The 26,443-nt window shown below is 40.2% G+C and overlaps 2 protein-coding genes and 3 long non-coding RNA genes across 6 annotated transcripts in view; 4 read left to right on the top strand and 1 right to left on the bottom strand.

The window, feature by feature from the left end:
• The window catches only part of LOC103472020 (CMP-N-acetylneuraminate-beta-galactosamide-alpha-2,3-sialyltransferase 1-like), a 26,755-nt gene extending 21,356 nt beyond the window's left edge, over positions 1 to 5,399 (top strand). The window contains exon 8 of the mRNA XM_081612319.1: positions 4,219 to 5,399. The gene's annotated coding sequence lies outside the window, so the exon portion shown is untranslated. The remainder of the gene's footprint in view (positions 1 to 4,218) is intronic.
• On the bottom strand, positions 3,402 to 17,231 carry LOC103472019 (CMP-N-acetylneuraminate-beta-galactosamide-alpha-2,3-sialyltransferase 1-like). The gene is made up of 7 exons (XM_008421362.3): positions 17,119 to 17,231; positions 16,668 to 16,905; positions 16,395 to 16,591; positions 16,129 to 16,308; positions 8,183 to 8,228; positions 7,986 to 8,105; positions 3,402 to 4,312 (listed from the first exon to the last, which is right to left on the bottom strand). Exons 1-7 carry the CDS (start codon positions 17,205 to 17,207, stop codon positions 4,145 to 4,147), a joined length of 1,038 nt encoding a protein of 345 aa, XP_008419584.2. The 5' UTR covers positions 17,208 to 17,231; the 3' UTR covers positions 3,402 to 4,144.
• LOC145553613 (uncharacterized) lies at positions 10,136 to 12,541 on the top strand. 2 transcript variants are annotated; one of them, XR_014089667.1, is made up of 5 exons: positions 10,136 to 11,302; positions 11,409 to 11,485; positions 11,630 to 11,709; positions 11,819 to 11,871; positions 12,224 to 12,541. It is a non-coding gene; the product is annotated as an uncharacterized LOC145553613 (long non-coding RNA). The 2 variants fall into 2 exon arrangements; XR_014089666.1 differs by having other exon boundaries at positions 10,139 to 11,485.
• Positions 17,232 to 20,353: 3,122 nt separating the features above from the next.
• Positions 20,354 to 20,947, top strand: LOC145553855 (uncharacterized). Its single transcript, XR_014089896.1, has 2 exons — positions 20,354 to 20,787; positions 20,859 to 20,947. It is a non-coding gene; the product is annotated as an uncharacterized LOC145553855 (long non-coding RNA).
• Positions 20,948 to 25,111: 4,164 nt separating this feature from the next.
• LOC145553563 (uncharacterized) lies at positions 25,112 to 25,926 on the top strand. The gene is made up of 2 exons (XR_014089591.1): positions 25,112 to 25,766; positions 25,838 to 25,926. It is a non-coding gene; the product is annotated as an uncharacterized LOC145553563 (long non-coding RNA).
• Positions 25,927 to 26,443: the final 517 nt, after the last annotated feature.

Here is a 26,443-nt window from a genome sequence, read left to right on the forward strand (position 1 = left end):
CTGACTGAGCGGAGTAATTATGCAAAGCAGGGAGGAGATCAATTATTTTTTTAGAGATTCTGTCTCATGTTTGGACAGCGAAAGTTTTAATACGTATGTAAAATTATTTTTTTTAGGTTAGATGCTGCAGCTTTAAGCAGAGGTTCGGTGTGAGAGTCACTACCAGGTGGAGCAGAAGCGGCGCTCCGTTTGTGAAATATTACTACCTGTAGCGCGTAGTAGCGGTTCAACAGCGAGAGTAGAACCACATCGCAGCTCGAAGACTTAAATAATTTTGCGGGTTATTTGTTTAGCTTTCTGACTGTCATGCTAATCCGGGTGAGTGTTTGTAGCTGTGCGCTGCTTTACCTGCTATCTGATCCTCCATATGTCTTTTTACTGCAGTGAGCCTCGATGTAGCCAAACTCCGTCAAGTATGACATTGTTTTTATGTCGTATTTAGCTTCGTTGTGTTGATGCATTTTGACGTGCTTCAATTTTCCACCGCAACACGCAAACTTCCCCATTAACTCAGTGCGTTATAGTTCCACATCGCTTAGAATTTGTTGCTGCGCGTTTGTGCAGTGTGAAGGAAAGTGGAGACCAGCTGCACAGGCAGGATGCGAAATGAGAAGCAGGTGATCGGTATCGGCAACAAGAGCCAATGATCGCCGATCATGCACTTTTTCACAAAAATCGGCTGATTATGATCGGTGACCGATCGATCGGCACACCTCTAATATATATACTTTTATTTTATTTTTTTTATGAAAAAAGTCTTGTATTTTGTTGTATTTCTGTTCAAGTAGCTACATTAGCAGAAAAAAGAAGGACTGATCCGGAATGTAGAATTTTAAACCCTACGAGCTTTACAATTATTTAAAAATCGTTTTTATGTATCGGTGTGAAGCAGACTCTCACTGCTTCACAGGGAGAAGCAGTTTTTAAATGATCAAATGATCAAATGAAGTGAATTTGATCATTTGAATACAGCACGGCTGAAACACTTGTCATTTAGTTTAACCAGGTTTAAGGCAAAGCATATCAAGCATAACATGTCTGAAGACATGTGAAGGCTGAGAAACCTTCACAGCAAACTAAGGCTTTCGTACAGAGAACCTGATTGAGATACAATGTATGTTGCTGTCATAAATAGTAATGCCATATTATGATGTTTATACCCAAAGAACTCCAATTTTATTTTTCCAAATATTTTTTCACTCATTCTCTCTTTCAGCCGTTTTCAGGACCCTACAGTTGGGAACACTTTACAGTTTGGGGTTTGTTTTGTTGTTTGCTGGTTCTTCAACATTTGTAAGCGACATGGAAAAAAGGGAAGACTTTTTAAAGTTAGGAATAACTGACAGAGCTTTACGAAGCCATAACTACCCTTGAAGTTCTCATTTTAAGACGTTACACCTTTGATGTGTTTTATTAGGATTTTTATATATTGAGACCAGAACAGGTCTGTGCTGAATTTTGAAGCAGAAAGAAATGTACGGTTCAGTGTGTGTCTTTCAAGTTTTACTAATAAAAATCTGAAATGTTTTGTGTATTTTTCTTCAGCTTGATGCAGCTTTTTACTTGATGCGTTGTAGAACCACATCTTGCCATTTAAGGGAACATAGTGAGAATTTTCTTTCTTTTTTTTTTTAGCAATTCTTTCCAAAGTGTCTGATTTTTTAATATACAGAAGTTATGTACTGCAGCTTTAATAGGAGGATTAATCAAAAAAGTTTCCATGTCTTGACCTTGGAAGTGTTGATTATGTAGAGACTAACAAGTTTGACTGATCAAAAGATGTTTTTTTTTTTTTACATATTATTTAAAACTGTCTGACAGTGTAATATGAGACAGATAATCTATCAATCCCCTCCATGTCCTTCCTGAGCTCATACTGGTCTGTAGAAATGCATCGCTCCCGACCAAAAACAACCAATCAAATGACTTGGAACAATGTGTTGGTTCCAGATGAGCTGGATTGAAGTAGAGCGAGTCTTCGCCGTGTTGAGACGCCTGGAGGCATCGACTCGTTCACTGTTTACTGAATAGAGAAATGTGAAGTGAGTTCCTAACAATAAAAACAACAAACACTGATTCATTATAAAAGTCCTCAAAAGCCTAAACTTGGAATGATTGCTTTTGACTTAATAAAAGCTTTATGGCAACAAAACGAAGCTTTAACTTTTAGCAAAAAGTGAAAATGAAAATCGCAAAAATAAAAGGATACAAAAATCCCACACTGAAAAGTATTGTTTCTAAATTGCACAATGACATGAGTCATGTGCGTTATGGATTGCATAGAAATGTCTTTAACTTAACCAGGACAAAACAGTTTTAATAATTGGCGATGGCATTCAGTTAGAAAAAATAAATTGGTATTGCCCCTAAAACTTTTGTTTTGGCAGGTATAATAATAAAAATACCCATTAACAAATCATTGTAATAATAATAAATAGAACTTCAATGAGAAGTTATTCAAATTAAATATTTAACACCTTTCCACAATGATGCAATTTGGCTGTATACAGACAAAGGCTACATTGATTTGATGGATAAATTAACATTCAATTGAAGGTTCTTTTTATGTGGCCCTCTAGAGTCTAAGATACAGACCAGATTTGGGCCTTAAGTTTGACACATGTGAACCAGACAAAGATAGAAAATCAATCAAATTTGTTACACATGCTTCACCGTCAAAGAAACAGCATTCCCCCCTCCCCCCCACCACCACCATTTATTTTGGTATTATGTTTTAAATCAATTTTTAACTTAATGAAATTCATCCTTACAATTTTCTTACAAGTAAAAGAAAAAAAATCCACCTGAATGTTAAAAATAAAGAAATCCCCCTAGAACTAGATATTCCCATTTGTTTTTGTATGTGATTTAAAATTTTAAAAAAAGGTGTATTTTGCTGACATCTCACATTAGAAATGTCTAATATTTGGATCCTGCCTTTATCTTTTCAACCCACTGCAAAGTCGTTGAAAAAGAAATTGTGCCTCTGACTTCTAAAACCAGTTGACTGGACCTCTGTTGAATTAGGTCAGTCACTTGAAGGAGGGTAAATATTTATACAATCACTTATTCAATGTAAAATATTTTCATTTGTCATTATCTTTTGCTGAAATCAGTTTTCACTTTGACAGTGGAAGGTTTTTCACTTGTAATTTTTTTTCTGTCAAAAAAAATTTGACATTTGACACTTTTTGACATTTTGATCATGATTGATTTGAAAAAGGAAAAACAGGTAAAACATCCAAGGGATGAATGTGTATTATTGGTATTTCATGCACACACATGTTAACATGTTTCTGGAGAAAAGGTCTGAGTTAAAAGTGGCTATGCAAGCAAAAAAATCTACCCAGGACATAATCCGGCTGAACCGTTTTGAAACCTCAGAACTCATGACAAACAAAAACAGAAACACTATATTTATTTTTGCACGGACAAGAAAAGCCAGTCTGCCAAATATAACTCGGATGCCTTCCATTTGTTCTGTGAACTGGTACTCAGTCCAAGTTGAATTGTTCGCAGCTTACCATTTTGTTAGTTAACACTTGGTAATAGTTTCTTACTTTTTTTTGGAAATAAGGAATTAAATGTTGATTTTAAAAAAAAGACAACTACTTACAAGATTTTATTCATGAGCGATTAAGATTTTAGTGTTAAAAGCAGGTTCTAGATCAGTCTTTCTCAAACTGTGGTACCCGGACCTGGTGGTCCTCTGGCGCCCCCTAGTGGTTAGCGAAGTACAGATATGATATTCCAGGTTCTAGAGTGATTAAAACATAAATTAAAAAGAAAAAAATGAAATATACAATAAAATGTCATGACAACGCAGAAAGCAGACTAGGATTAGGAATATGTTGCACACTACCACAAAAATGATTAAATTAATACAAATATTTGTGTTATACCAAAAAATACCTTCTGTGTGACTTTTGGAAAGTTAAACATTCCAAAAGTTTTTGTGACTTTTGAAACATTAGAGATGGCCTTGAATGTCAACCCATCATTAATCAGCAGCTAGCTGGACTTTTGTTCAGTAAAACGTAGCAATAAAAATAACACAGGATTAATAATGGCAAAATATGCACTATAGTTCAGGTAATCCCACATATTTTATATTCATTATTGTTTGTATGAAATAAGGGCACTATCATGACCCTTTGTAAAATTTCACAGTTTTCTCTTCAGCTAGTTTCTGTATGATGTCATATTCACGATCTCCAGGGTGCTCTCCAGTTTTCAAATCCTTCTTGGTCAACACTTCAAAGTAATGGCTCCAGTTTCCGTCGCTGTCTGCTCCAAAGCCAAAGACATGGACCTAGGAATGTGAATATAAAATAACTGAGTGAAAATCATACAAGCAACCAATGTTGCCTTGTTAAAGTCACTGACCTCTAGGGGCTCTCTTTCTGAGAGAGCTCTGTGTTTTCTGTTTCAGTTGTACCTGATTGCTGCAGGTGAAGTGTATTGGGGCTCGTCAGCCACCCTATAAGAAGCAGCAAGCTGGAGATGCCAGACCCCCTCTGTTTGTCCTGGGCCTTGACTTGTGATCCTGTTGAGAGCTGACTGTGTGTGTGAAGTGAACTTAGCTTGCTGTGAGCATCTGTGTGAACAATTGTCCAAGACGTGGTTTTGTTCAGAGGTGGAAGCTGGTAGGGGTTCTCTACCATTTTTGTTGTGAACTGTTTTCTCCTGTTTTTTGGTTATTGAGGGAGTTTAGGTTTTTTATTTTCTTTTAATTCTTCTTTAGAAAGTGGTTGTTTTATTTTATAGTTATAAGGTGGTGTTTTGTTTATTATTTTGGCCTTGGAGACCCTGAAGCTTAAAGCTCCCCTGTGTTTTTTTTTCTCTCCTGTACTTGTTTTAGCAGAATTGTAAAATAAATTATATTTTTGTTACTCGTCAACTGTTCGGATTACTTTTTGTTTTATGTTAAAACCCAGTGCTAGAATTTACTTTAGGGATTTTAGGGTGGTGTTGTAACATGCCTAAAAAGAGAAGAGAATTCTGTTGGAAAACGTTTATTGTGCAAAAGACCTCTCTGTTACAGAGCGTGGCTGCTGTTAGAGAGTTAAGATTTTTACAGGAGACTTATTTGTGACAATTTATTTACGAGTAATGTACATACTTAAACTGTAAAATGAAGAAAAACCCAACTCTTTATTACAGTAAAGTATTTTTTACATAATTTCACCACGTTGGACCACAGAGGTCCAACCTGTCTGGTGATTGTTGCTAAAGAGCCAGTCTGAAAATCACTTCAAGCTCCAGTTGCAGTAGGCAAACTCTACGTTTGCTTTGATAGGTCTGCAAACATGAACTTGTATGAAATTTTGTTCAGTTGTTGTAAAAATCCCCACAGGCAACTTCAGTTCTCCAACAGTAGGCTTTTTTTTTTTTTTTTTTTTAAATATGCCTTAACCCAGGTGTGTCAAACTCATTTTCATTTCAAGATTATGAATGAAAGATAAAACTACATACTAACAAACTGTTACAATACTGTGGCTTTCTTCTCATTAGCTGAGTACTTCTTGAAATTAAATATTTAAAAGTACCATTTTCACACTGATTCAATTTGTGACTACTCAAATAAACACTGATGATTCTATCTGACCGATTTAACAAGTATTAAGCTTATGAAGGTTCCATTGAAGGGCCACATAAATGGTGTGAACCAATACAACCTCTTTGTCGTTTTATATTTTACCGAGTCTTGCATTGCTAACCTTCATAAAACTGTTGACAGTAGAAACACAGCCTTTGGAGCATTTCACTGATTTTTATGTGGTAGAAGAACTGTGAAGTGGAAGAATTATTAGTTTCCTTATCTTTTATAGATAAATTAAGTTGAAGTGTATTTCTCCCTTTTTGAGTCTGATAAATAAAATGTCAGAATAACAGGCTAATTGGCAGCTAACCTCTAGAGGTCCCACAGCAAACATGGTAGAGAAAAACGAGTTTTGGCCGACATACAAAACTCTGTGTGGAGGAAACCTAACTACTTATGTCAGCTTGAGCACACTGACACGGATGGATTCCTTTCTTTGTAATTGTGCTGGATGTAGCGTGTTTGAGCCGTTGCTTTGAAATACATCCGTAGGTGTACATGTGTTTTGATTTCAATTTTGGAATTTTCCTGTCAGAAGTTCTTACCTAAGTGTTTTCAGTTCATACATAGACACACTCATCAACCTGACTTAGAAAAAAAAGCATCAAATAAGCAAATAATTAATCTGGGATCGAGCTAATAGAAATAACCTATGTAATTCTCACCTAATCAAACACGCCATGTTTAATCTATTTAACGTGAGGTAGTGTGGGAAAAAAGTTGTCTTTTCATACAGTGTATGCAAATATTAGGTTACAGTAGGTGTAAATGTTTGTGCAACAGTTTGTAGCCTGCTCTTAGCAGGGATGTTAAAAAAAAGAACTGGATTCGTTTCAGTGTGCACACAAAGCAAAAGGAGACCTCCAGGACGTCAGTCTGATAGTTGTACGCAGTCACCACGCAACTGGAGTTTACTGTATTTTCCGCACTATAAGGTGCACCGGATTATAAGGCGCACCTTCAATGAATGGCCCATTTTAAAACTTTTTTCATATATAAGGTGCATAGAATAGACTCTACAGTTAATGTTGTCACCCGTCCCTTTGTTCCGTACTCTACAAATGTGGATGTGTAATAATAAAGAAGTGGTCCCCAAGTACTTTATATAGTAGTTGCCCCAGTCATTGTTTCACTCACGGTGTTGGTGTTGTGATATTGTGCCCAACTGCTTTCTGGGTAACAACCGACACGCTGCCGCTGCAGTCTCTGTCTCTCTTCCCCCGCCCTCCCGGCTTTAAACGTATAAGGGCTGGTCCCTTGGTAACCCTAGTCGAAGCACCCCGGATGAATATCTAAAGCCACTTTGTTGACATCAAGAATGTCAACAAAACAGTCTGACTTGGGTCGGTGAGCAGAGCCTTTGGCGACTGGACCGGGGTGTGGCCGGACAATGGTCACCCTTCTCCGTTCGCGCACAGCATGTTCGTGGAGAATGTGGTGCTAAAGGATCTGCAGACGACCTGGTTATCATGTCGGTAAGTAGACGGGTCAGTTAAACTTTATTAATAAACCAGCGTTCTGACAACTATCCCAGCATGCACCGCGCGCTTCTTCTATGGGCGAAAATGAAGTCGGCGGCTGCTTACCGTAGTTGCTAGACCTGTTGTGGTTCAATATTGGTCCATATAAAAGGCGCACTGGATTATAAGACGCACTGTCAGCTTTTGAGGAAATTGAAGGTTTTTAGGTGCGCCTTATAGTGTGGAAAATATGGTACATGCCGCTCCTATTCATAAGCTGGACAATGATGTTTAGATGACAACAAATACAAAATGTGGTTTGGTAAATTCTAATTACATGTTAATATAAATAATTACAAAACACCACTTTTTTTTACCATTAGCTTCAATTAGTCAGTTTTATTCATTTTATTATTTTTTGGATAGCTGAGTTCAACTTCAGTAGCTACACCCAGGTGTGCTAACCACCAGACCTGGGCAACAATTTATTACTTAAACAGAACCAGTGTGGCAACACAAAGTACACTAAACCATCTACAAAAGAATAACATGTCATGTCCTGGTCTGAAAAAATTCAGGAACAAATGTTTTGACTGCAACTAATTGCTAAGTGTTATAATCAGGGCGGTCACATCAGAATTTGAAGTCAGGATTAGTGAGAAACACTAATTTCCTTTCAGAAATTTTTTTTCATACCATTACAAAACGGACTGAAAAAGTTTAATTGTTTCAAAATCTTTTAGTATGGCGGTAGTTGTAAAAGTGTACATTTAACAAGGTGGTATATTACATAACAAAAATTGAGAATCACTGTTCTTTGGATATATCATTTACCTGAATACTTTAAAAAAGGACATACAGATTTGGTCATACTGAAAAGCCACAAGGAGTGTTTTCTAATTTGGCTAGTTAGACATATTTACCTCATCACAAATATGTAGGGCGAAAATTAAAGTCATGAAGCCGGTGGATGGATACGCTCCTTCATTCTCCAGCCAGATCTCATGAGAATACTTCATGAATGCTGGGTTGATCACCATCACCTGTTACAAAGAAACAAACTAATGAGTACAGAACCGTCTCCTGTGCAAGCTAGAAAAAACTTTCAATGCATACTCACCAAATCTTTGTTGGCTCTAATTCTGGTCTTTAAGGGCATGTAATAACTATCAGACAACATGATTAAAAAACATTTACTTCCAAAAGAAAGTAGGTTCACAGAGAAAATATGAACACCCCAAAACCCACACATAAAAGTTGCACCCAGAACAGTGATAGTAAGACATCTAAGCTGTGACTTCTTGACTAGTTTTATTTTTTTTATGAATGATCACTGCATGAAAAGTGGGATTTTCAACAGCTATTGACACTTAGTTCTGCCGTGCGCATGGAGATTGAGGGCTATCGGCAAGAGGTTTTTGTCAGAGTGGAAAATTGTAGGGCACTGCCAAGAATGGTCAAAAACGCTGTGTGTCCGTGTTCCCCTATCACCCCCCTTGGGCCTAGGAGAGGTTTTCGTGTGAAGTTGCTGGGAGCCATGCAAACGTTGAGCACCGCCTTTTGACTCTCATTCCTGTTGTAGCTAACCCATTTTACCTTCTGTTCACCTGTTTATTCGTTCCAGGACCTGGACAAAACCCCTCAGTGTTATTAATTGAGAAATAATGAGATTTAAGTATAAAACAGGCGTTAATGCTGAAAATGTTCTAAAGTTACAAAGTCACACAAATGGAACAAATTTAGTTTGACATTCACCATCCAGCACTGAACACACTTAGCTCAACTTAGGGATGTCACCTTAACACTTAAGTGTGCATATCAAAGTACAATTTTCAGGGTAAATCTGATGATATATTGTCAACATTGCATGTCTGTCAAGCTCATCCAAGATTGTGTGATGGAATGCAGACCGCTGTACACGTTTCCAAGAGAAGTGTTTTTGCCAACGTGAAACACTGAGCTTTACATAAAGCATCAGTTGTGTCCATCATGACAAAGTTCCAATCATTTGCACATGTAAAATTTTGGTCATTATAGTATCACAGTCTTAGTATTCATGACATGCTAAGTTGTTGTTGACTCTTCTGAAATTGTCTCCTAATCTGGACTTTGTGATTAAACATTCTCAGTATTTAATCACAAATACTGGAATACTGGCTCAAAAAAGCCTGTATTCTAACATGTACTCCTTCAAATGGAGATGTAAATACATGTTGGTGTTGCAGTGCAATAGGCCAAACAGTTTAACACATTTTGAGACGTCTGTAGGTATTGTTCAGTTATAGAAGTATGCCATGAAGAAGTATGTTTGGAGAAAGAATATACAAATAATAATCTATTTTATCTATTAAAATATATTTTACATGTGTGTTAGGAGCACTGAAAAACTTAGTTTTGGTTGAATTTATGATATAAAAGCAGAATATGCATGATTACATACAATAGACTTTTATTAAACATGATCTTACTTTGACATTCCTCCCATTTGAAGATTTATCATTGCACAACTTAATTAAAAATAATAATAATAAAACATGTTCCAGAGTGGTTCATTGTACAGAAAATATTTTTGTGAATAATATTCAAACTAAATGTTAATGTTCACTGATTGCTTTAAAGACCCAGAGTCATGCTATATTGGACCCAGAGTCATGCTATATTGGACCCAGAGTCATGCTATATTGGACCCAGAGTCATGCTATATTGGACCCAGAGTCATGCTATATTGGACCCAGAGTCATGCTATATTGGACCCAGAGTCATGCTATATTGGACCCAGAGTCATGCTATATTGGACCCAGAGTCATGCTATATTGGATCCAGAGTCATGCTATATTGGATCCAGAGTCATGCTATATTGGACCCAGAGTCATGCTATATTGGACCCAGAGTCATGCTATATTGGACCCAGAGTCATGCTATATTGGACCCAGAGTCATGCTATATTGGACCCAGAGTCATGCTATATTGGACCCAGAGTCATGCTATATTGGACCCAGAGTCATGCTATATTGGACCCAGAGTCATGCTATATTGGACCCAGAGTCATGCTATATTGGACCCAGAGTCATGCTATATTGGATCCAGAGTCATGCTATATTGGATCCAGAGTCATGCTATATTGGATCCAGAGTCATGCTATATTGGATCCAGAGTCATGCTATATTGGATCCAGAGTCATGCTATATTGGATCCAGAGTCATGCTATATTGGATCCAGAGTCATGCTATATTGGACCCAGAGTCATGCTATATTGGACCCAGAGTCATGCTATATTGGATCCAGAGTCATGCTATATTGGATCCAGAGTCATGCTATATTGGAGTGGTAGTGACACCATTCCAAATCACAATACAGGACTTAAGAAACTACAGATGATTAATTAGTATTCAGTTGCTTAACTTTCGAGTTTAAATTGTAGAACAAAATGGCTGAAAGTATGTGATAGATCTTCTGATAGAGTATAAACATTTGTAGTCTTTTTTTTAAGTTTTGTTAGTGAAGCACTAAATATAACTCACAGATGATGAATCATTATATTCTGTATAAACTAAAAAGGAGACAGCTCAAAGTAGAATTGAGTAAATAAACATCTACACATTTAAAAACTTTTTAGCTATTAATTATAATAAAAATAAAATATACTGTCACGTAAATTTTGAAAAAATAACTTTTTAGAATGTATTTTTTTCTGTCAACTTTCATTTAACACTCCAGTCCAGTTGATGGCAGTAATGCGCTTTCATAGTTGGTCAAGCAGCCGCCATTAAACTCCAGAGGAAGATTTGCACCTGTGGTAACGAGTGGTACTGCTAAACATGAACGAAAATGCCTGTGCGTTGTGTGAAATGGTGGGAAAAGTACTATTTTACAGAGTTACTTTTTCAGTATCGTTTTGATATTAAGCAATGTTCCGGAGGAAAACAACAGATGACACTGCGGCGGTACAACAAGACCGAACTCACGGTGAGAAAGCTTTTATGAATAGCGAGCACGTGCAGCGAGGCAGGTTGCTTTGTTTGTTTCTTACAGAAAGCGGTCTGACGTTTTCTTGATGCCAAAACAAGTGTAGGGTGAGATTTTGTATTGTATTTCTTATTACATGTGATGTTCTGAACTCTTAAAAATACTTGCATCTTTTTTTTTTCAGACCTGAAAAATGTTCAAGCCTCAACAGCCAGGGCTCAGACCACGGTGCCGAGGAGCTCTTACGGAGTCCACCAGGACGAAGAGAAATTCAGTAAGTTATGATTTCACATTTAGGGAATAGTGAACACTCACCTATTTGTAAGGAAAACTGATCTTCAGGTTCAGTTTTCCTTATATTATTTTGTTATATAACGCAGTACAGCAAGGCAGAGGGTGGTAAGCAGTAGAGAACGACAACATGGCGGACGGATATCAGGACGGAGCCATGAAGCCGGTATGCATTATGTACAGTCACTGCGTTGATTCCCGATTTTACAATGGCTGGTTGAGAATAATTTTAACATATTTACTTATGTATTTTTGAGAAAGCGATATATTTGCTACAATATTTTTTTTAATTTTACATTTATTTCCACAGAATGGGAGTCACATTTGTGTCAATCAGAACACTTCAGGAACGTTCTGATGTCCATGATGAGGACAGAGATGCAACTGTGTGTGAGTATCTACTATTTTAGAATGTTGATATTTTATGCTTCAATATTGTTCATGTGCATAATGTAATTAATTATGCTATATATTGACAATGCACAAAAATGTTTTCCAGCTGCATCAAGGACCTACTGCCAGTCATCCGGGTGTTGGTCAAGAAAGAAGCAGGTAAGATTTATTACTAATCTAGAGACGTCACAATTCCTTGAATAATTAAAGTACTGTGATTTATTAAAATCAATCAAAGTAAATTATCTGCCTCAGAGTTTGTTGAATTATGTTTTACCATTACCAACTGCTTTTAATTATTTTTTCTTCCAATTGTTTCCAATTGTTTTCTCTTTTTCATTAAAGTTTTTATTTTCTGTAAGAATATATTAATATAATGTGTTTTGTTTTTTTTGTTTTAATGTCTTATGTGTGCATACTAAGCTGGAAGTTGCCTAACAATTTCACTGTAGTTTCATAATGACTAAAAGATGCCTGTAGCTCATAATGATTGTCTGTTTTGTGTTAACAGCTGATGGAGGAAGGCAGAGAGTACTGGCAGCAGAGGAGGTGGCATTCTGGGAGGATGGCAGCTATGGGGGGGGGTGTCAGAATGGACTGTGGTGAGGTTGAGACCCCAAGTTCCCCCAATCAGGAGCTCAGTGACATTAGGACTACACTGCAGGAAGAGACGTCAGGTCTGCGCTACAGGAGAGATGTTGGGCCTGTCCTGAACGCAACATAATGTTGGATCATGTTTGGACAAAAAAAAAACACTGCCAGATGGTCCAGAAATGGACAAGCATTTATGTCTTATTTTGTGTGCAAACAGTAAAAAAAATAAAATGAAATAAAGAAAAAAAACTTCTGTGCCTCTTTTATGTTCCTCATATATGAACATGTTGCATATAAGCAATATCAAATGAATATATTTTAATACAGCTTTTATTTTTTGTATAGATTTTTTTTAAATACAGCATTAAAAATAATGATTGGGGCGGGGTTTATTTATAAAGACATAAGTGCTATCCAATGGGCACACATCAACCAACCAATCACATGTCAATGATCAACTGTGATGTTATTGTTTTTCATCCAATGACTGAGAATCCATAAGGGTCTGCTGAAGCGCCTTTGCATATGTTAGGCTAGTATGCTAAGTAGAGTCATTAACGCCACCCGCTCCCCCGCACCTCCACTCCCCCCTCCTGGGATTCCACAATCGACAGATTTCGACTCGCGTGAGTCTGTCGATTGCTGTCGGTATCTATCGCTCACGAGTAGGCCTGTCACGATAACAAATTTTGCTGGACGATTAATTGTCTAAAAAATTATTGCGATAAACTATAATATTGTTTCAATACCTTTTGACACTGATTTAATGGAAATGACTAATAATACATGCGATTTCCTGATAGATACACCTTATTTTCAAAAGAACAACATAACACTGGAACTGATAAACTAAATAAAACAACCAAAATGGATTCTCAGTCTCCATGAACAAAAAACGTACTTGAATAAAAACTAGACAACATAAAGCCAAAGTGGAAATAAATACTGCATTCAACCAAAAGAGTGCAGATTATGAAGTCTGAATGCTATATTGCCCTTCAGTAATCACTAGATTTAAATAGAGAAAACGGGCACATCCGACTCCCTAATGCAGTAGTTCACATTACACCATTTTTTGCCCCTTTTTCCCCTTATGACAATCTTAGATCGTTGGCCGATCTAACCGATCATCAGCAGTGTGTGGTGTGTTACGGTAGATTGTCGTGGCAGCTCCGATCTAAATCAGGGATTTTCCCCGAGTCGGATCTTAACGCTGAATGTGACAGGTAGCCAATCAGAAAGCGCGGATTCTCCTCCTGTTTTCTGAGGAGAAATTACGGAGGGAATCCCAACCAGCTGATACGGCGCAACCCGAAGTTCAGCGGACATCGGAGATGATTTGTGGAAACGACATAAATATTTATTCAACATTTCGTGCAAAGAATATAGAAATGACAAGGAGAGGAGTTGGAGCCAAATTGCTACCGCAGTTGATAAACCCGGTAAGTTTTCAGCTGTTCTTCGTTAGTGTAACATAAATAGGTTATAATGATTTTCAGTCAGTCAGGACTTTACGCTGACTCTATAGCCACATGCATCACAGGTAGATTCTAGTAAAGCATTGATTAATGCCTGATTTTAAAATTAGCTAACTGGACTTGTAGCCATTATTTTGTGCCCATGTGGCTGGACACCACACGGCACGAGAACCCGATCGAACCGTTATACCTAGGATTTCTGTCGGTTAAGATGTCTCAGGGTTTGAAAATGGGCCGACAACTCGTGTAGTGTGGCTGGACATTAGACTAAGGAAATGAGGAAGGGAGGGTCAGTGGAGAGCACCGGAGCTGAGCCTTTTTTCATTCAGTGTCATCAACAGAAAGAAAAAAGGCCGGAAGAGACGATAAGCCGATAATTAAAATGAGGTTGATAGGTTTAATTTATCATGCGATTAATTGATTTATCGTTTATCGCGACAGGCCTACTCACGAGCTGCGTTCGCTTCAGAATACAGGGTCAAAAATCCCACTTTTCATGCAGTGGATTGTGTAGCACTTAATAAAGTGAACTTGTGTTATTTCCATGCTTCTGAATCTTAGTGTGTTTTCACACATGGAAGCCCAGTGGACTCGGTTCAGTTGGGAACCAAAATGGCTATATTTGTTACATTTTCACTTGGTGTGGTTCACTTTCACACTGCACTGTGTAAAATGAACCAAAGAATTTGAAAAACCTGTTTGACCTGTTAGATTTTCCAATGACGTCATACAGAGGAAATAAAATTCCTTCGTAAGTGTTTTTTTTGTTTGTTTTTTTTCCCCCCATTAACAATGGTGACCTGATATAACCTGTCATGTGATGACAAAGCCATCACATCATCATCTGGGATTTTCCAAATAGCTGAAAGCGTAGTAGTCCCCTGGCCCAGTGACAACACTCATAAATCATAGAACAAATTTGTCTCTAAGACAGTGAGTGAATAAAATGTTAATTTCTTATTTTTATACCCTCCATGTCTCTATCTGGTTAAAATGTGTGCTAGATTGACTACAGATAAAATTAGGCTGTTATTTCAACATGTCATTACGGAGGAAATCATGATAAGAGAAAACAGAAAACATGTTTTAGATTTTTTTTTTAACTGTCTTTAAATTCAAAAGTGTACATACATTCAATATCTCAGAATAGCTGTCTTTTGAACTGACTTGGGTCAAACCTTTGTGTTTCTTAAAAAATGTTCTGGCATTTAGCAAATAGAAATAATTTTGGCAATTTTAATTAGGCTAAAACAAGAAAAGTTTGTAACTTTTACAAACAATAGGGTGTTTTACATGTTTGTTAAAACTCTCTCCTGTTAATCTGTCCTTAGCCTTCCTTCTGCTCTCTCCCCTCACACCTGCACCCTGTCTCTCACCTGTCATCTGTTCCTTGTGGTCCTCTACAACATTCTACACATCACTGTGATGTGTAGAATGTTGACTACACATTGTCCTGTTGGCTAAATAATATTGACCCTTTGCACGAGACTTCACGCTCTTCATAAATCTGCCCACTTCGCCATGGCGAGTGTCAAAACAACCAGTGCGCTCTTTTAAAGTCTGTCCAAAAACAAACATCTGTAGCCTAATGTTGCTTTTTCACTTTAGAAATAGTCACAGGGTCCTGCACAAACACACAAGGATACAAGCCAAACGTATCATTTTATTGTATACCTTTTAATGAGGCAAGATATGGCAACGATGAATAGCAGCCATTAACCGTAACTGTCTGTCCTCGATATAATCGTGGATTTCCAGCAAAATGTGTGATTAGAAAGACACTTTCTAATCACTCATGTAAGTGTGATTAGAAAGATATTAAATATCGCGTTATGGAGAAGGCACCCATTTAACCATTAGTAACCCTGGAGACAATGCCCCACCATCATGTAACCTAACGTGTGGAGGAAAAGTGGTTAGCATCTTGTCTTTTGTACGATTTTTTAATACTGCTCCGGTGTAAGGGGAAACACTGTTTATGACGTAGTGACAAGAATCATGTGTGAAGTCAATAATTTGATCAACACATTAGGAGGGAGGACAGAGGAGGGACGACGTACGGGTCGGTTTCTAAGGTAACTATTTCAAACTTTTGTAAATATGCTGTCTATGAGCCCCAAACCAGGTGTGTTACATTCAGAGACAAATTAGCTCGACTCAAACAAGTAGAAGCCATGAATAAATGGACAAAAACAACTTGGGAAAACGACTTCAGTCGCTCTGTTCAATATTCCTGTCTTTCACTTGCGGCATCCTCCATGGTGCCTCGAGTGATTAAGTGACATAGTTGCAAAGGGTCAATATCAAGGTGGTGTGAAAATAGGATTAACAAGAAGAGACTCACATTCTATAGTATCCTGTCGTAAAAGCCTTGATGAGCCATTCAAGATCCATAATCTTGAACGGAAAGAAGACGAGATGAGTGGAGTTGTGTAAATCCATGGCGCTCTCTGGGTACATGACATGATAAGTCGTTTTGTTCCCGACATCTTCCTCATAGCCTTTTGTTTTAGCAAAGTTCATTCTAAGCAGCATGACATGACACATTAATTTGACTTTTGAACCTTATGTTTTCTAAATTTTTCCTTTTACTAGGAGCTGAACCCTTACCTTATAACGACATCTTGGTAATCTATCAGAGGTCCATAATGTGAGCCTTTCAAATTTGCAGAATTTCCGACAACTGCACAAGTCCTGCAGGTGTCAGGGCTCTGTTTTCTAAGCTTGGGTGTGTGGGGGAAGATCTTAAAGAGCTTATGGACCGTTTTTTTAAAGAACTCTAAGTCCCGCTGTTCATTCATCAAATGCTGCAACATGAAAAAGCATTGCTGTCAGGCCACTGATCTAAATTTGCTGGAGCCCCATATGGAAGACACAACTTACCTTCCACCACCTGAAAGCTTCCTCTGAGAGGTTTGTTTTTGAAGACAAAACCAGTTCAACAGAACGGTTCAGACGACCACTAAGCAACCCTCTGTTTTCAGACATGCAGGTGTCACAGGCACACAGGTCTTGGAATTGAAGTTGAGACAAGTCGCTGAAATGTGCCACCAAAAACAAACCAGCCGTCGCCACAGACAGCAGAATAACCTGTAGTTTCAGTTTGAATGACATCATTGACCTGCAAAGAGAAGTGAGAAGTCACATTTACCCTTTTTATCTCCTACAATTCCACTTAGTTTTAGCTTATTCACACATCTTATTAAAATTGAAAGATTTTGTTTTTCATCAGAACACATTGTATCGATTTTTAGCTACGTGAGCAGCAGTTCTATTACATAATTCCTTTGTTGTATGAAATACGGCAAGCTCAAATGGAATTGTATTAACTTACCGGATGACGCTTTCTCCTGCTGAGCTCCGCCTGTTATTTGCAAACACAGATTTGTCTTTTGGAATGCTTCGTAGGCTGACACTGGACATTTAGGCAAACTGTTGATTTTATAGTTTCTGAAAGAACAGGATGAGCATGTGTCTTGGTTGGCAAGGGGCGTGGTTTGCACAGGGCAGGTGCTCTGGGACTACACAACAAACATGCAATAGGACAACAATAGACAGGAAGATGAGTAAGAAATAGAAGCTATTAATAGGATTAGATTTTCCATCCAAAAAAGGTGAATAACTGTGATCCCTGGCTTGTTTTATTTAATATCAACACAGCAAAACCTCAACTATTAATATTATTTAGAATTGTTTAACATCTGTTGCTTATTTCCTTAAGAACAGGGCATGGCGTAATGTTTTCTTTTCTGTTTTTTCTTTTTGTTATTTTTTTTTTCTTTCTTTCTTTAGATCTTTCAAATTGTCAGGTTCTATTTAAGGTCTGTGCTGGCAAAACTAAAATTGTGTCCTGCATAAAATTCATGATTTAACAAGGGGGAAGATTATTTTTTTCATAAAACATTTGGTTAGTTTTCTTTTTTCCCCCTCTCCAAATAAATCAAAATAATGATTTTAAATCACAGTTTGTATATTTTGCTGCATAAAATGCCAACGTAGACTTGAGAGATAAATTACTAAGGAAAAAACTTTATTATATAAATTGTCTATCTTTATGGAAAAGCAAAAAGGAAGCAATCAAAAAAAAAATAGAGGAACAAAGTTTTACTAAATAAATTATAAAATTCCATTCCTTCCTTTAAAAAAAATTAAATGTCTTATAGATCGTAGGTCAGTGGTAATTAATTAGCAAGCCACTTTCTAATGCTAGTAATGCTAGCACCAACTTGAATCACCCAGATGATATTAGCTTGCAAACTACATCAGTTAGTTTGAATCAATCAATCAAATTTTATCTGTATAGCACATTTCAGCAGTAAGGCATTTCAAAGTGTTGTTGAAACGCCGGCAACTGGGACTCTAACCCTTATTTAGCCATAAGCAACTCTGAACAGGTGCACAGCAAATTCAGAAGTGTCAGATTTCCAGTGAAAGTGTGGAAGGTTAAGAATACACTGTTAATTCAACAACATGAGTGTTGGTGAGTGTTAGATTCCCCAAGTGTTCCAAAGCGTTAGACCAGACTGTCTGGTGTTGATTTAGATAGCTTATTAGTAGGGTGCTCCATTGTTGACTCATGGTTGCTAAAAACATGACTGGCTGATTTTAGTGACATAGTGGGTGTAAAATATTGAATAAAATGTTGTGCCACATTAGTGGCTTTATTTTCACTCTTATATTTGACTTTATGACACACAAAACTACAAATTAATCGTCCTTATTTTCTCCAGGTGCATTCTGGGTAAAGCGTGTCACCAACGTCATCATCAGTCACTTGGCAACAAATATCAAACTAGCTAGATTGGGTGCTGAGGTGGGGCTGGGGCAAAGCACAACCCATGAGGCCTTAGTCCTCATGCCAGTGGTTGCAGGCTCAATTCCCAGAGTGAATTGATAGAAAAGTGGGGAAGGGGAAGACCAGGAAGCAAACCCACAACAGCCACATTGAAAACTAGAGCCTTCATATGTGGGCAGTGCTTAACCCCTGCACCAACACAGCATACCTTGCCAGTAGAATCTTAACACTCAGATTTCTATGTTCTGTTCTTTACAGTGTTCTGTGTTAGATTAACAAATTTATAGTGTAACTTTTGACAATATACACTAGTTTTTGGGTAAATTAACACTGAAGTGTATTTGATTTCAACTACTGTGAGTGTTGAATCAACTCTATCAGAAATAACACATTCAAAAGTGTAACTTCTACACCATCCAGTGTGGACCTATATAGACATCTTAAAAGTGTAAAATTTAACTCTGTAGGAGTTGATGGAACACTTCCAAATTTGCTGTGTGGCGTTTAAGTCTTCTTAAAGAAATGTGTGGGTAGGACATCCAGACAGCAGGAACTGGAGCTTAATTGACTTATAATTCTTTATAAGGTTTTATAGTTAAATAGTTGAAATTAAATAATTTTTCCTGTATTTGTTTTGTTCGGGCATGGCATAGGTACTGGTTTTAGAGTGGGTGTGCAGATTAATCCTCTGATCTTTTGAATTTTCTCTGAAAAGAAGCTGGCGGCATTAGATTGAAATTCAGGTGGTAACGTCATAGGAGGGTTTGTGAGCCTGTCAACAGTAGCAAATAAAGTTCGAGCATTGTTAATGTCTTAGTTTATGACATCTGCAAAGAAAGCCTCTCTTGCATGTTTTAGTGTTGAGTGATAGTTACTTAGTCTTTCTTTATAGATTTCATAATAAACGTGGAGTTGAGTTTGGCCCTACGGCAGAGTTGTCTTGCAGATTGAATTGTTTGTGCATTTCTTCCTACCAGTCACAACCTTCACTTTAATGAGGGCAATGTAATCAATGATATCTGAAAGTTTGCACTGAAAATAATTTACCAACTTATCTACGTCATTATAGCTTAAGGGCGAGGAAGAAGAGTAGATTTGATTAAATGTTTCTGCTGTGTTTTCTGTGAGAGAACGTTTTGTGATAGTAGCTGTTTGTACAAGTGGGTTAACGGATAAAGAACTGTCAAAGATAACAGCAAAGTGCTCCGACAGGGCGACATCAGTTACCGAGACGTTGGAAATATTCACACCCTTACTGATAACCAGGTCCAGTGTGTGTCCATGAGTGTGTGTTGCTTGTTTGACATGTTGTGTTAAACCAAAACTCTCTAATATATTAAGGAGGTTTTTTGGCCCTCTGTTTTGGGGGTTGTCAACATGAATGTTGAAATCACCGACAATTATTAAACAATCATAATCAATGCATATGAGAGATAGAGTCTCATTCAAGTCTGTAAAGAAATTTTCCACATATATTGGAGTTTTGTATAAAGTTAGTGTCAAAGCTTGTTTATGGCCTTTTACCTCAATTCCAAGATACTCAAAAGACGTGAAATGACCCAAGGAGATTTTACTACAGTTCATGGTATTCTTAAATATTGAAGCCACACCTCCTCCTTTTTTATGTTTTCTATTCTCACTTAAAAAGTTGTAGGTAGGAGGTGCTGATTCAATTAGTATGATTGGTTCATTATTGTCATGTTTCTGTCAGAAATAAAACATCAATGGTGATGAAATCATTAATTAATAGAGCTTTAGCACAGAGAGATCTGAGTGTTGGGTTCTGCAGGGGAGTGTTTTCTCTACTTTCTCAGGGTGGCAGGCTGATGGGATCCAGCTGGTGCTCATCATCTCCAATCAGCAAGGGCCTTAAATAGGAGTGGCTTCCCAGAAGAAGATGCCAGATGGTTCCGCTTCTACAGTGGTACACTCTAGCTCTTAGTGCTGTGTCTCAAGTGTTTTACTTGTTCCTGACGCCTCTTCCATCTCTTCCTTCCTCCTAGAACCAGCTCTGACCTCTCTCTGAGAGTCTGATCCACCTGGACCACCTGATCCTCGCTGTTTTGCTCGGCCTAGCTCCTGGATTCCTCCACAACCACCACCCTGCTGCCTGTCCACCCTGAGTTACCTGCTGGAACTCCTCCACCTGGAAACCCCCTCACTGCCCCAACTGCTGTACCCTCCTCCGCTCATCTGAACCCTCCAACCGTAAGCCTTCACCAGGTCACGCCTTCACTCCTGTCATTATTCCTCTGTCTAACCACTCACCCATTCCTCAGTTCCTCCTCTGGCCTGGTTCCCCCCTGCTGCCGCTGGTCTACACCTCTCCATCCTTCCCCCCCATTATACAATAAATCTGTTAAACTGAGTTTGGTGTCTGTAGTTGTTGCTTGCCTTCGAGTCCTGGTACTTCACATTATGACAGAACCATCTGGCCATTCGGACTCTGCAGCACAACTACGGACCGCACTTTCCGAACAGGGGGTCCTTCTGGGCAGGCACGATGCTACAATTAATGTTGTGATGCATCAGCAGAACTCCATACTTCAGTATCTTCATCAAATGGCTAATCAGATCCAGACTTTACAGAACAGGTCTCCTTCAGCCACCCCCGCTCCAGCTCCTGCTCCGGCTCCCGTTCCAGTCCCCACTCCATCCACTACGTCAGCTGCTTCTGCACCACCCCTGTGCCGTGAAGTCAACACGCCCACTCCTGAACACTACTCAGGTGAGCTAGAGAAAAGCAAGGGTTTTCTGCTTCAATGTGCATTAGCTTTTCGCCGGTCCCCACGCTCATTTCCCGATGACGCCAGCAAGATTTCTTTTATTGTTGGGTTACTAAGAGATCGAGCACTTAGATGGGCCGAGACAGTAGTAGATGAAGAGAACCTCGTATATTATTCCTATGAGGAATTTATCGAGCTCTTCAAACAAACATTTTGTCCCAAGCTTGGTGAGGAAGCTGCCTCAAAAAGAATATGGAATTTAAGACAAGGAAATAGATCAGTGGCTGATTTTGCCATTGATTTTCGCACTCTTGGAGCTGAATCAGGTTGGAATGAACCAGCTCTTAAAGGAGCTTTCCAACATGCCCTGAATGACAAATTGAAGGATGAGCTGGCATGCCGAGATGAACCTGACTCTCTTGACGAGCTAATTAACCTGGCCATCAAGATTGATAACAGAATTAGAGATAGATCCCGGTCCTCAAATACCCGGCCATCTCTGCCGCCTATTAGGAGGGTTCTCCCAGTCCTGACTCGCCCAGTCCTCCAATCCAGAACCCACCAGAACCCATGCAGTTAGGCCGAGCCCGGCTAAGTTCAGAGGAACGGCAGCGCCGTTTATCCTCAGGTTGTTGTCTTTACTGCGGCTCCCCTCAACATTTCATCTCCTCCTGTCCGGTTCGCCCAAAAGCCCTGGCCCGCCAGTAGGTCTGGGGGTCCTGGCGGGCAGAATTAAAGAGAATGATTACCTCCGGCTAAGTCTTCCTGCTGTTCTCACTACCCAGCATGATTCCTACCCATTCCAAGCCTTGGTTGACTCAGGATCTGAGCAAAATCTCATACACCCTGATCTAGTTGCCCAATATCAGATTCCTGTCCATGCATTACCCTCTCCTCTCCAGGTGGCTGCCTTGGATGGTAGTCCTATGGCCAATATTACCCACCAAACCGACCCAGTTTCTCTCCTTGTCTCTGGCAATCACCAAGAGCTCATTCAATGCTTTGTGTTTCCCACTAAGGGTACTCCTTTGGTCCTTGGGTTTCCCTGGCTCTGCAAACACAACCCCCACATTAACTGGGCCGATGCTCGCATTGACTCATGGAGTCCCTTTTGTCTCAACCATTGCCTGCAGTCTGCTAAGCCATCTCCACCTTCAGAACTACCCCAGCCTATGTGTAAACCTGATCTAACTCAGGTCCCTAAAGAATACCACGACCTCCACCGGGTATTCAGTAAAGATCTCGCCCAATCTCTACCGCCTCATCGCCCCTATGACTGCTGTATAGACCTTCTTCCTGGAGCCCCACTTCCTTCCAGCCGTTTGTTTAATATCTCCAAGCAGGAGAGACTGACTATGGAACAGTACATAAATGACTCACTTAAAGCAGGTCTCATTCGTCACTCCTCTTCCCCCCTCGGTGCAGGATTCTTTTTTGTGTCTAAAAAAGATAAGACTCTCCGGCCATGTATTGACTATAGAGGACTCAACCAAATCACTGTAAAGAATAAATATTCTCTCCCTCTCTTGTCCTCAGTTTTTGAACCAGTTCACCAAGCCTCCATCTTCTCTAAGCTCGACCTGCGCAATGCCTACCACCTCATTCGCATTCGAGAGGGCGACGAATGGAAAACTGCATTCAAGACCCATATTGGTCACTTCGAATACTTAGTCATGCCCTTTGGTCTTTGCAACGCCCCCGCCACTTTCCAGAACCTGGTTAATGATGTTCTTCGGGACTTTCTCAATGTTTTTGTTTTTGTCTACCTTGACGATATTCTCATCTTTTCCAACAGCCTGGATGAACACCGCAAGCATGTCAGGTTGGTCCTCCAAAGGTTGTTGGAGAACCGGCTCTTCATCAAGGCTGAGAAGTGTCAATTCCACGTTCCATCCATAACCTTCCTCGGCTATGTATTTGAGGGTGGACAGGTGAAGACGGACCCGGCTAAGATCAAAGCGATAGAGGAGTGGCCTGTTCCGAACTCCAGAAAGCAACTTCAGCGCTTTCTAGGGTTTGCTAACTTTTACCGCCGTTTTATCCGGAACTTCAGTGTCATCGCAACTCCTCTCACTACTCTGACCTCCACCAAACAACTTTTCAGATGGACCCCGGAGGCTAATCTGGCTTTTGATGAGCTAAAAGAAGGTTTGTGGATGCTCCAATCCTTATTCACCCTGACCCTTCTGCTCAATTCACAGTTGAAGTTGATGCATCTGAGACTGGTGTGGGGCCATCCTGTCCCAGCGTTCCTCCAGAGACAGCAAGCTCCATCCGTGTGCCTTTTTCTCAAAGAATTTTACCACCACAGAGAGCAGGTATGACATTGGTGACCGAGAGCTTCTGGCCATAAAGCTGGCCCTTGAGGAGTGGAGACACTGGCTTGAGGGTACAGAGCTCCCGGTCATCATCTGGACGGACCATAAGAATCTGTTGTATCTGCAGTCTGCTAAACGCCTGAACCCACGGCAGTATCGTTGGTCCCTCTTTTTTCCCGCTTCAACTTCAACATCACCTACCGCCCTGGTTCTAAGAACACTAAGCCAGATTCCCTCTCCAGACTCCACTCCCCAGATGACCCTTCCGAGGCTTCTGGAGCCATCCTCCCAGCCACCTGCACCATTGGGTCTCTCACCTGGGATTTGGAAAGGGCCATCCAGGAGGCCTTAACCAGTGATCCAGACCCAGGTAAGGGTCCCCTAACCGCCAGTATGTCCCGACCCCCATCCGAGCTCGTGCCATCCAGTGGGCACACTCATCAGGTTTCTCTGGCCATCCTGGTATAAGCCGTACTATCGGCTTTCTTCGTCGATACTTTTGGTGGCCTTCCCTTAATAAAGATGTCATTGAATATGTGTCTGCCTGCTCCACTTGTGCTAGAAACAAGACCTCACACCGCCCACCTTCTGGTCTCCTACAACCACTGTCCATTCCTAGCCGTCCCTGGTCCCACATTTCTCTAGATTTTGTCACTGGTCTCCCCACATCCAAACAGAAGAGTGTCATCCTCACTATTATCGATCGTTTTTCTAAGGCTTGTCATCTGGTTGCCCTCACCAAACTCCCATCAGCCGCCGAGACCGCCAAACTTCTTTTTCGCCATGTTTTTCGCCTTCATGGCATTCCCACAGAGATTGTCTCTGATAGGGGGCCCCAATTTACTTCTCAGGTCTGGCGGGACTTCTGTTCTGTGCTCGGCCTTGCTTGTCTTCAGGGTTCCATCCACAAACCAATGGACAGTGCGAGCGCCTTAACCAAGAACTAGAGAACACCCTGCGCTGTTTATGTGCTTCCAATCCCACCTCATGGAGTGTCTATTTACCATGGGTGGAGTACGCCCACAACGCGCACATCTCTTCCGCATCTGGTTTATCACCATTTGAGGCCTCGCAAGGGTTTCAGCCCTCCCTTCTACCTGAGTCCTTCCCAGACATGGTCATCCCGTCAGTCAGGCATCACATACAGAACTGTCAGCGTATTTGGAACCAGACTAAGTCTGCACTTCAAAGAACGTCTGCCCAAAATAAGCGTCTCGCAGATAGGAAAAGAGTTCCTGCCCCCATTTTCTCACCTGGCCAAAGAGTTTGGCTATCATCAAAAAATTTTCCACTAAAATCATGTTCCCGCAAGTTATCTCCCAGGTTTCTGGGTCCATTCATTGTTGAATCCATCATTAGCCCATCTGCAGTCCGTCTTAAGTTGCCTTCTCATCTCCGTGTCCATCCAGTGTTTCATGTGTCCCAGATCAAGCCCTACCTCTCAAGTCCTTTGTGGCCTCCTTCCAAGCCCCCTCCGCCGCCCGGGTCATTGATGGTCACCCGGCCTACTCCGTCCGTCGCATTGTGGATGTGCGTCCTCGTGGGCGGGGTAGGCAATATCTGGTTGACTGGGAGGGATATGGCCCAGAGGAGCGGTCCTGGGTCCCACGGTCCTTTATACTGGACCGATCCCTTATATCTTCTTTTGAACATTCCGCTGCGTCTTCTTCAGGTCGGCCGCCAGGAGGCGTCCGTTGAGGGGGGGGTACTGTTGGGTTCTGCAGGGGAGTGTTTTCTCTACTTTCTCAGGGTGGCAGGCTGATGGGATCCAGCTGGTGCTCATCATCTCCAATCAGCAAGGGCCTTAAATAGGAGTGGCTTCCCAGAAGAAGATGCCAGATGGTTCCGCTTCTACAGTGGTACACTCTAGCTCTTAGTGCTGTGTCTCAAGTGTTTTACTTGTTCCTGACGCCTCTTCCATCTCTTCCTTCCTCCTAGAACCAGCTCTGACCTCTCTCTGAGAGTCTGATCCACCTGGACCACCTGATCCTCGCTGTTTTGCTCGGCCTAGCTCCTGGATTCCTCCACAACCACCACCCTGCTGCCTGTCCACCCTGAGTTACCTGCTGGAACTCCTCCACCTGGAAACCCCCTCACTGCCCCAACTGCTGTACCCTCCTCCGCTCATCTGAACCCTCCAACCGTAAGCCTTCACCAGGTCACGCCTTCACTCCTGTCATTATTCCTCTGTCTAACCACTCACCCATTCCTCAGTTCCTCCTCTGGCCTGGTTCCCCCCTGCTGCCGCTGGTCTACACCTCTCCATCCTTCCCCCCCATTATACAATAAATCTGTTAAACTGAGTTTGGTGTCTGTAGTTGTTGCTTGCCTTCGAGTCCTGGTACTTCACATTATGACACTGAGAGCCAGTTTTAGTGACTTGGAGGCCGATAGTTCTTCAGTTTGAGGTTCCTTTAGGCAGGGGATCAGTCTGAGGTTTGAATTAAGACTGCTGTTTAAGGCCAATAACTGTATGTCATTTAAAATAGTTATTTTTTTACCTTCATATATGACTACATATTGGATACATGTTATTGATCTTACCTGTGATGCTTCACTGGAGCTCCATCCGGTCCACTGTCGTTACTCATCTTTAAATATTTCTTCATTATTACAAGATTTGGGCAACATCTGTACGAAGCTTTAAAGTCAACAGGACAACATCATCAACCACGACTGCAACAAACAAGATCAGTGACAAGTGAAAGTTACACAAGCCGTTTCAAGCAGGATAAAAGTTTTTTTTTCTTGTTTTTGTCATCAGTTATGTAAAACTAAGGTGAAACGGACTCAAAATTTTCAATATCTTCAGTGATAAAA

Source organism: Poecilia reticulata, chromosome 11 (genome assembly GCF_904066995.2).
Source record: "Poecilia reticulata chromosome 11, P_reticulata-male-v2, whole genome shotgun sequence".
Lineage (NCBI taxonomy): Eukaryota > Metazoa > Chordata > Actinopteri > Cyprinodontiformes > Poeciliidae > Poecilia > Poecilia reticulata.

Bases quoted from the DNA above. Each gene is read 5' to 3' on its own strand.
- LOC103472019 (XM_008421362.3), bottom strand. From the start codon at position 17,207: ATGTCCAGTGTCAGCCTACGAAGCATTCCAAAAGACAAATCTGTGTTT. The intron at 16,309-16,394 runs GTAAGGGTTCAG...CATGCTGCTTAG, and splicing joins TACCAAGATGTCGTTATAAG to AATGAACTTTGCTAAAACAA. The intron at 8,229-16,128 runs GTGAGTCTCTTC...GTTGTCTGATAG, and splicing joins ACGACAGGATACTATAGAAT to TTATTACATGCCCTTAAAGA.